Source organism: Balaenoptera musculus, chromosome 16 (genome assembly GCF_009873245.2).
Source record: "Balaenoptera musculus isolate JJ_BM4_2016_0621 chromosome 16, mBalMus1.pri.v3, whole genome shotgun sequence".
NCBI lineage: Eukaryota > Metazoa > Chordata > Mammalia > Artiodactyla > Balaenopteridae > Balaenoptera > Balaenoptera musculus.
Window position 1 is genome coordinate 49,653,461 of NC_045800.1, and position 10,064 is coordinate 49,663,524.

A 10,064-nucleotide genomic window follows, 5' to 3' on the forward strand; every position below is an offset into this window, starting at 1 on the left:
TGGGCCGGGTTCAACCCCTGGTCAGGGAACTAAGATCCCACAAGCCACGTGGCGCAGCCAAAAAATAAGAAATAAAAATAATAAGGAAGGGCTAAAGTTAGGCAGGATTTACATTCTCATCGACAGGACTCAATAAGGTTTTGCACCCTCTGAGTGTCCCCAGGCAGTCTTTGTCGGCGTGAGTCTCCAATTCCAGCCATGGTGCTCCTATGAAGATGGGTTCCTCCCACTACTATCAGGGGCAGGTCTATTTTCTGGGTGAGAGAAGGCCCCTCCAAGAGCTAAAGAGAGATGCTGTTCAGAGGTACCAGCTTTCACTGGAGCATTTTCTAGATTCTTAACCAGCTGGCAAAAATAATATCCAGCGAGATGGAAAACTGTTGATGATACAGTTTTAAGTGAAACAGAGCAGAATACAGAGGAGCATGTCTGCCAAGAATATTACCATGCAAACTGTTCATTTCACAAATATTTATTGAAGGAAGGAAAAGGCCACAAGAAATATGTCCACATGCAGCCAGATATGCAATCAAAACTGAATCTACCTTTTCAGCAATACCATTTTACAGCCATATCTCTAGAACTAGGATTCCTATGGCTCTACTGTAGATCCCACGGTGGGTGTCTAAAGGTGCTCACCGACTGGCTCCAGGCTCCAGAGCAATCTGTTTCCTAGAGGAGAGCTTCTCGAATATTTGCACCATTTACTCGGAGATCTTGATAAAATGCAGATTCTGATTCAATAGGTCTGGGGTGGGAAGAGAGATTCTACATGCCAAACAAGCTCCAAGTGATGCTAAGGCTGCTGGTCTTCTGAGTACACTTTGAGATTCAAGTGCCAAAGGTGCTGGATAAATGGGAAACCCCAAGGGTCATTAGGAACCAGGAGCAGGAGACAGCCATCCAGGCAAGTTGTGCCAACCCAGCAAGGTGAGGGGAGCACAGAAGATACTCAGCGAGGCTTCCATCCGCTACCCGAGTTCCCAATGCCAAGCACCTTCACCAGATGCTCAGCCTGGTCCCCCAGTCCTCAAGCATGCTAGCACCCTAAAGCATCCTTGTCCCCAAGCACCTTGGCACCACTGAGATGAGTGATGACACACAAACTCAAGGCAATCGTATGGGATCTGGAGGGGCCTGAGGCCCCCAGTTCCTTGCGGAGCTTGAGCAATGACTTTTCTGGAATGGGTCCCAGGGTCTGGGCTTTGCTGGCAGGTGGTTACCTGGAGCAGCCAGCAGCAGGTGGCACCAGAGGACAAGCACAGGCTGCAACCAAGAGAATGGCTCAACAATCTGTCCAAAAAACCAGGATAAAGGTGAGCAAAGGAACGGAATGAGAGATGTGACCAAAAGTTGGGGCAAAACAAACAGTTCCAGGAAGGGAGCTGGTGACTCAAAGAGCCGTTGTCTTTGGTGTCAGCTGTACGGGTTCCTGGTCAGAGGCCAGGCCAGAGAGATGATCAAATGTGGCTGTTCAAGCTCCTGCTACCTGGCCCTTTGCCAGATGCCCTGTGTGGAGCCAACCCTAGGAGCCTCACAGTGAGGCCCCTCGAAGGGTCTGGGGACTTGAATACCCTGCCCCGGGAGGCCACGGTGGGTCCAGCCACTAGCCACTCTGCAGGTCTGAGCAGGTACAACCAGGCCTGGACATCCCATCCAAGGTGGCCCACAAGCAATCTTGACATTTCCCTTTCTGCAAGGACAAGCTGTCTGGTCCACACACAGATGAAGCCTTGGATCCAGAAGCCTGAACCTTGACCTCCATGGGTGAGATATTCACACTCATCGTAGCCCTTTCTCCATTTCCCAGGCTGGCTGGAGGAAGGGGGACACTCTGCTCCTTCCAGCCCGTGCCCCAGACTTTAAGAACTCCCTCCCTGGCCCAGCCATTACTGAAAGCCGCTGGGAGGCCCAAAGTCCTGGGGAGGCTTCGGAAGAATGGTGACACATCACCTGGGGCAAGTCAGCTCAGGGGCAGCGTGGAACGAAGGAGGCTGGACTCATGGCCTTAAGTACTGAAAGTCTCTGCAGTGGGTGGACTGGGGAGGGTCGCAGAGTCCTTGGCCAGCTGCCTTGTCAAGAGAGGTCCTGGGAGGCAAGGAAGGGCAGGCGAGAGAGTGTGGCTGCAGCAGCCTGAGCCCTTCCTACACTGGACTGTGGCGCAGGGTGCTGCCCTCAGCTGAGCACTCAGCAGGGGCACCTGCTACCTTTCTTGTCACCATGGTAAATCTTTCTGGAGCTCTCTCCCTGTGCCAGGGACTGTCCCAGGCATAGGGGACCCAAGCTCTTTGACAATACAGATGTCACCCTCAAGGGGCCCACAGTCTTATCAAGGAGAGATACTTGCAGTCTTATTTCCATTCAAGGTGGCAGATGCAAAGAAAGAGAAAAAGGGTGGAGTAGGATGTGAACCCTGGAATTCCTGCTGCTCGGGGCTGATTTTCCTACTGCAGAGGAGTGCGAGCAGGCTGCCAGGGTCCCTTCTCTGCAGCTGGATGTGCTAACGATATACAGTAATCCCACTGTCTTGCCTCCATAGAACTCTTTACCACTTACAAAGCCCATCCACAAACATCGTCTCCCACAGAGGTTAGGGGTTTACCAAGGTCCAGAACTCTGACTCCACGTGTTCTTCCCCTCACCCCACCATGGCCTTGCAGCCTCACCGGTGGAAGTGAAATCCCTGGGCTCCCGTGCTGGGTATCTGTTGCTGAGCTACCAGAATGAACTACAGACCATCAATCAGACCATCTCCGGCTCTGGCATCTGCTCAGGATACACGACATACTGTGTGTGACCTGCAGAATCCAGACTCAGAATTCTCCCAGGAACAATAGCTGAACCATCAGAATGCTCGGCTTCACAAGGCAAATGGATGCAAAAACAGGCTCTTGCTACCCTATCTGGGCCCCACAAAGCCAGTGCCACCCCCAGCTTGCAACGTGCCCACTTAGCTAAGTGAGGGAGGCTGGTAATGAACATGGCAGAGAGAAGCCCTAAACCTGGCTAGATGGGGTTGGACCTGCCACTGAGCCTCAGAGACCCTTTGGAGACTTCCGTGTGCACTGTGGACAGAGGCAGATGCTCGGACTCCTCCACAGGGACGCTCTGCTGGCAAGTCAGCACCAAGGCCTTGACCTCCTTCTTGAAGTTGGTGTTGAGAAAGCCATAGATGAAAGGGTTGACACAGGTAGAGGCCATGGCAAGCAGGTGGCACACCAAGAAGATGAGGTTGCCATGACAGATGGGGATGGCCTCATGGTACCAGTCCTCCAGGCTGTTGAACACATGCAGGGGCAGCCAAAGCACAGCAAAGGCAGCCACCATTACCACAAGGATCACATTGATCCGCTTCATCTGCCAAGCCCGAAAGCTGCAGGTGCCCTTGCGGAATACCCGTCCCCGCTTCCGCAGACGCTGGTAGATGCGAACGTAGCAGACCAAGATGAAGGCCAGTGGGATGCAGTACTGGAAGAGCAGCAGAAAGGTGGTGTAGATGATGCGGTGATGGTCCAGTGGCCAGGACTCAGTACAGACCACCTTATCCACCAGAAACTCCAGAGCCTTGGAGTGGTTCTTATGAAAGACATTCTCTAGGATGCTGTTAGCCAGGAAGGGCAGGGAAAGGAAGCCCGCAATGAGCCAGATGACCACAATCCCCAGGTAGGCCTGGGAGACACTGGGTTTCCAGCCTGTTGGATTGATGATGAGCTGATGCCTCTCCAGAGCAACAAGTACAAGCGAGAGGATGGAGACTGTCACCGACATACACTGGATAAAGGCCGATATCTTGCAAAGGACCTCGCCAAAGATCCAGTAGTCCATGATGGTGTAGATAGCCGTGAGTGGCTGGCAGATGAGGCACATGAGGAAGTCAGAGAAGGCCAGGTTGGCAATAAGCAGGTTGGTCACATTGGCCTTCTCCTTCTGCCTAATGGTCACACATATCAGGCAGAGGTTGCCCAGGACTCCCACAATGGTCTCAATGCTGTAGGAGGTGACAATGAAGACCATTGGGTCTATGGAATCCTGGCAGTAGTCAGAGAAGTTGTATGAAGTGTACAGAGAACTTGACTTGCTCCTGTTTTGACCCTGTGGGGATTCTGGGAACAGCAAGGCCAGGAAGTGAGAGATGTTCATGGTGGATGTGAAAAGATTCCAGGAGATTCAATGATGACATCTGCAAAGCAAAGACAAACGGCACTGAAGGATAGTGCCTCCTGTGTGGAATCCAGGGAAGAGTGGGGACCAGGTAGAGAGGTTCATGGCTGCTTCCTTCCCAAGGCTGAGACCTAGAGGACCTGAAACTCAGAGATGTAAAGCAACTTGCGCATAGTCACACAGCTAATAAGTAATGGGGCCCAGATACAAACCCAGGTCTGTCTGACTTCAGAACCTGTTCCACAAATTCCCTCTGACCTCAGAGTTTGAGGCTATTTTGATGATAAAGAAGTTGGACTGTTGTATGCAGAGTTCAGGGACAGAATTATTTAGGGAACACGGGTAGAAATCCCCTTATCACATTTTATGCAAATAGAGACAGCAACACATTCTGCCATGTGCTCAGGTCCTTCCATGGCACCCCCTTTAGGACAGAACAAAAACCTCGGGGCTTGACACACAGTGTGCCCTCCTGGTCTCAGCCCCTACTTGCCCTGCCAGCCTTGTTTCTCAGGTGACACGTGGGAGAGTTGAAGACAGCCAGGTATGCAAAGACTGGGTCAACAGCACACCAGCTCTCTCCTCCTGACCCCTATGTGTACACACACACCAGGCCAAGGTCAAGGGATGCCCACTGCCTTCCCTATGGGTCCCCTCCATGCTTATGCTCAAGTCACAGCTTGCAGCTCCCAGACACCAGCCTGGGCCATACCTCCATGTCCTGGCCCAGCCTGGCCGTTTTCCTCTGGTGCCTCAACACAAGGGACCCTCTGCCAAGACTTAATCGGAATTTGGACTCCAGAGCCTCCAGGTGGTAATGCCAATGACAGATATTTTGACGTGGAACGCCACCGTATCATCACACACCATTGGGGCTCACCTTCCTCATGACTTCTCTAGTCATCACTAATCCCACAAGCAGTTCTCAACCTTCAGGAGACATCAGAATCATTCTAGGAGCAGACTGAAAGCGCAGATTCCGGAATCCCTCACCAGGAGATGCAGTTAAGTGAGTCCAGGATGGGGCCCAGGAATCTGTATTTTAACAACTGACCCATATGTCTCTGATGCACATGGTCCTTGGACCCCATTTTGATAAGTACTGTTCATAGAGGAATACCCTATTTCAGATATTCTTTAAGGCCTTATAATGGTCGTGTCTATTTGTGAACTGTGAACATTATATATGTTCTTTATGTTCAAGTGCTAAGTTAGAGACAGTTTTTACAGGGTATAGCCAAAATTAACCAGAGGTCAATAAAACCTATTTGTCAGCCGTCAAAAATGTCACTCACTGTACATTTAATTTGGCTTATAAAGATGAGTCACATTTTGCCATGTACAAGATCGTCGTGAATTCGAATGACAGTTTATAATCTGGTTATTTCAGCTACCCAATCCCAGAGGCAAGAGGATTTTTCTGGTACCACAGTCTTCGGGCAAAAAGAGTCATTTGGGGCTTCCCTGGTGGCGCAGTGGTTGAGAGTCTGCCTACCAATGCAGGGGACACGGGTTCGAGCCCTGGTCTGGGAAGATCCCACATGCTGTGGAGCAACTGGGCCCGTGAGCCACAATTACTGAGCCTGCGCGTGTGGAGCCTGTGCTCCGCAACAAGAGAGGCCGCGATAGTGAGAGGCTCGCACACTGCGATGAAGAGTGGCCCCCACTTGCCGCAACTAGAGAAAGCCCTCGCACAGAAACGAAGACCCAACACAACCATAAATAAATAAATAAAATTAAAAAAAAAAAAAAAGAGTCATTTGGAATTGAATGTGACAAAATGAAATATACCAGGGCGAAATATAAGGTCCAGTATTTGAGTGAAAAAACAGCCATAGCTGCATGAAACTGTGGCAGATACACTGTGCTCAGAAGCAGCAAATAAGATGGAAACCCAAGACTCTGGTTGACCAACAGCCAGGGCTGGGTCAACAATGGGAAACAACACCATTGGTTCCAAACTGGCCAAGCTCAGCATGATCAGAGTGCCATTACTAGATGGGGAGGGCTCCAGAAAATCCTCCCTGCTTCGTTCATTCATTCACTCAATAAGCATGTAGCAAGTCCCACGCTAGAAACAAGGTCTGCAAAGATGACTTATACAGCCATGTCCCTCCCAGACCAGAGGAACTAGCCACCAAGAACACAGATGAACCTCAATGCCACACTGCCATCGCCAAAACCAGTATGAATGGAATGCCTGTGAGCTGGGAGATCAAGGAAGGAAGCAGGGAGATGAGAGAAGAGGGGACATGGATCCAGGGCTCAAAGGATGAAGAGGAGTTAACTATCCAAATAGACAAGGTGGAGGAAGGAATTCAAGGTACAGGGAACAGGGTACAAAGGCAAGGAGGCAGGAAAGAAGAAAGCCTCCTCAGAGAACAGTAAGCAGTTCAGAATAACTAGAGCCTAGAGTAGGTGGAAGGGAGTGGCAAAAGATGGGCTGGAGAGGTGGGCCAGACCAGGAATGCTGGGTGAGCTGCTGAAAGGCTGCCAGCAAGCCCAAGTTCATTCCAGAAAGGTCACTTGGATGTAGAGAACAGATTGAGGGAAAGGGCCAAGACAGGAGGAGGGGGAGGGCTGAAGGCAGCACTGGGGATCTGCCTGGCTTGCAGCCGTCTTCTCAGAGAATCCATAAAGAGCTAACACAAGGGATGGTCACCAGTGAGCCAGGAAACCCCACACCAGTCCCTGCTGATTAGACCACACAGATGCCTGAACCCAAATCAGCCCTTCCCAGCAGCTTCTGGGACTGGGGCAGAGGAGGGAAGTGCTGGGGCTGGGAGAGCATCAACATGGGAAGGAGATCTTTGGGGGACCAAGAAAGGAGCAGAACTGCCAGCTGGCCCTTGCATCTTTCTCCAGAGCTGCAGATGCTGGAAGGGAACACCAGGGAGGGGACCACTCCATAAGCCCCTACCCCAGAAAGGCCCTCTGTACACGGGAACTGAGGATTTCCAGAAGCATTCTCCAGGGGCAAGGCAGTAATAATTCAAACCCCTGAGCCCCAGGTCAGCACGAAAGCTGGATTCCTTCTGCAGAAAGTGCACAGGGGCAGTAGGGAGAAGGCAGTGGCAGCACGTATGCAGAGGTGACTCTGGTCTGAGTTTGGTCCCGCAGACACATGGGAGGCCCAAGCAGCCTCAGGGGCTGTACCTGGGCAGGGGTTGGGGAGGGAATGGAAGCAACTGAGCCTGCCATACCCAGAGGAGCAGGAAGGGGAATTTGGAAAGACAGGCAGGGGAGGGAAGGCGGGAGCCCAGTCTTGCAGAGAGCCCAAGGAGTGGGGGTGTCTTGCCTTACCCTGGAGAGCGCACACTTTGCTGGGAGACAGAGGGCAGAAGGGACTTTAGCCTTCACTGAGCTTTGGGCACAAGACATCTCCCTGAGCATTAATGCACACCACAGCCCTGGGAGGAAGGCATTACTAGGCTGAACCATATGAAATTGCCAGTATCCAACCACTTTCAACCTGCAAAGACAGCAAATTCATATGGTTGGATCTAATATCAGCCCCATTTCAAAGAGGAGAACACTGAGGCCCAGTTAGATGAAGGGACCTAGCAAACGTCCCCACAGTCAGTAAGTGACAAAGCTGAACTGGAACCCTGGTCAGTCTGATTCTGAAGCCCCCTGCACCAGGCCCTGCCAGACAGAGAGATTTTGAAAAGGAGGAAAGAGGAGCGGGGCCTGTCTTGAAGCAGGAGGTGAACTAACGTGGGGTAGGCGGAGCAGTAGAGGCAGGGTTGGAGATGGACATCCAAGGTCCCCAACAAAGCGTGACTGGGTGAGCACCTGGGGGTGCCGAGATGTGGCTTGGCCAAGTGAGAAGATGCCCCAGGTGGGGTGGCAGCTGCCCAGTGTCCCCTGGCCTCGGGCCCCAGCATGCTGGCTCAGACCACCCCCTCCTCCCGGGGCAGCTCTGCGGACAGCCCAGCCTCTCCAGCCCCTCATCCTTCCCAAGCAGATGTGGGTTTGGAGTCCCTAATGGAATGACACTCCTAGATAGAGCTGCCTCCTTCCCGACACAGTTCGGAACCCCAGAGGCCCCTCGCCGGGGCAGACACAAGAGCACAGCTCCCAGGGGAGAGAGGTGGGCTTGAAGGGCTATCACAAGCGAGTGTCTGTCCCTTGCAGCCTCCAGCAATGCAACTCTTCACCTGGATCACCTCAAGGTGATCGCATCCACTCCCCAGGGCTGCTGAGCTGGGGCCACTCCGACCACTTCAGACCCTTCTGGGTGATTTGGAGTTCCCCCGAGGGCCCTCACACCAAGACTGTCCCTCACTTCCCACTGCATTCCTCAGAGATGCCCAGTGAGGACCAGGAGACCTCAGGTCCTCCAGGCACACCCCAGGGGGTGGCGACTCTGGGAGCGGGAAGGCAGACTATTGTGCAAAGTCAGTGAAATAGTGTCTCCGGGTTTAGTTCCCAAGCAGCTCTCGTGACAAGGTGGGAACACCTGCAACCCGGGGGTGGGGGTGGGGGGAGGGGGGAGGCCTCCACTGCAGCCTGCCTTCCCAGCACTCAGAGGAAAACTAATGGATAATACAAATAATATCAATTCTCCCATGAGGTAAGAATGGAGAGAAGGATGTCTGCTTTGTTTCCTGAAATTTCAGCAAACAGCTTCTGTCTCCTAAAGCCCGCAGCGCCCACATTTTCCACGCACCCCTTACCTCCTCTCCCGGCAGCACACAGGTGAGGACAGGTGAGACTGAAGGAGCCCAAGTCCGCTCGAGGAGCAGGGTTCCCCGCACCGCCCCGGTTGCGCGGCTCTGAGCCCCTGCGAAGCCCACCCGGTGACCCCTCCCCAGGCCCCGGCAGAGGCAGCGCGCGGCTTCCCGGGGACGCCTCGGGCCCGCGTCCCTTCTGCCCCTGGGATCCACGGGGCAAATCGCAGGGCCCGCGCCGGTTTCACCTGCTCCGGCGGCCCGGCGCTCTCTGCGTGCGGAGCGGAGCCGCCCTGCCCGTCTCCCCGCCCGCTCGGCTCCCTCCCGCGCCGCCGCTGCCAGTGCCCGCCCAGTCTGCCGCCTGCGCCGCCCATGAGGACGCTCCCGTCGGCCGCCGGCGACCCAGGCGCCTGCTCCGGAGCTGCGGCCGCGAGCCCTCCCGTCCGCCGTGCGCCAGGAGCTGCAGCCCCGCACGCCGGCCTCTCCCACGCCCACCTCGACCCTACACACCAGCGGGCTGGAACTGCCCTGTTGGTGTTCTCTCTGAGCCCCAGTGTCCTCATCCATGAAATGCGCATAAGAAGACCTGCCTTTCATAAACTCGTTCACAAATATTAATTACAGGCCTCCTATGAACCTGGCTCTCCTGCTAGACACAGACCTGAGCAAAACAGAGTTCCCGTCCTTGTGTTATCCTGGAGTTCCCAGCCCTGGGGGGAGAAGGCCCATCAGGGACAAGAAAAAAGTAAATAAGTTAATAAGTTATTGCAGGGAGTGAGATGCTGTGGGGAAATGGGTCAGCTTTAGATATGTGGGCCAGGCAGAGGGCACAGTAAGGGCAAAGGCCCTGAGACTGGAGGCATTTGCTCACTGGAGATCACGGAAGGGCGGTGTGGCTGGAGAATGTCAGGGCTTTCAGAGGTGCATGTGGGAACAGTCAGGGAGGCCCTGGTAGATCCTGGAAAGGCCTCCAAGATTGTTGCAACAAGAATCAAGTGAGAAAGCACTTCTCCATTGGAGTCCATGTGAAACAGGACTTGCCTGAAACGGGACAGTGTTTATTACAAAGGCTGCTCCAATTTTGAATACACTAACTTATAATTTCCTCCAGAAGGCCACACGGAAAAATCACGTGTGTACTTGGAGGGCCTCCTGAGAGTAGGCTTTGCTTCTGGGGCACTTCCTAAGTATCCGACATGCACAACTCTTGTCTAAAACCTTCCATGGCTC

The 10,064-nt window shown here is 53.4% G+C and overlaps 1 protein-coding gene across 3 annotated transcripts; it reads right to left on the minus strand.

The window, feature by feature from the left end:
• Positions 1 to 470: 470 nt before the first annotated feature.
• Positions 471 to 9,533, minus strand: NPY4R2 (neuropeptide Y receptor Y4-2). 3 transcript variants are annotated; one of them, XM_036828192.1, is made up of 2 exons: positions 9,345 to 9,533; positions 471 to 4,180 (listed from the first exon to the last, which is right to left on the minus strand). In XM_036828192.1, exon 2 carries the CDS (start codon positions 4,138 to 4,140, stop codon positions 3,007 to 3,009), a length of 1,134 nt encoding a protein of 377 aa, XP_036684087.1. In that variant the 5' UTR covers positions 4,141 to 4,180; positions 9,345 to 9,533; the 3' UTR covers positions 471 to 3,006. The 3 variants fall into 3 exon arrangements, with proteins under 3 accessions (XP_036684087.1, XP_036684086.1, XP_036684088.1); XM_036828191.1 differs by lacking the exon at positions 9,345 to 9,533 and adding an exon at positions 9,083 to 9,327; XM_036828193.1 differs by lacking the exon at positions 9,345 to 9,533 and adding an exon at positions 8,841 to 8,893.
• Between the last annotated feature and the right edge of the window lie 531 nt (positions 9,534 to 10,064).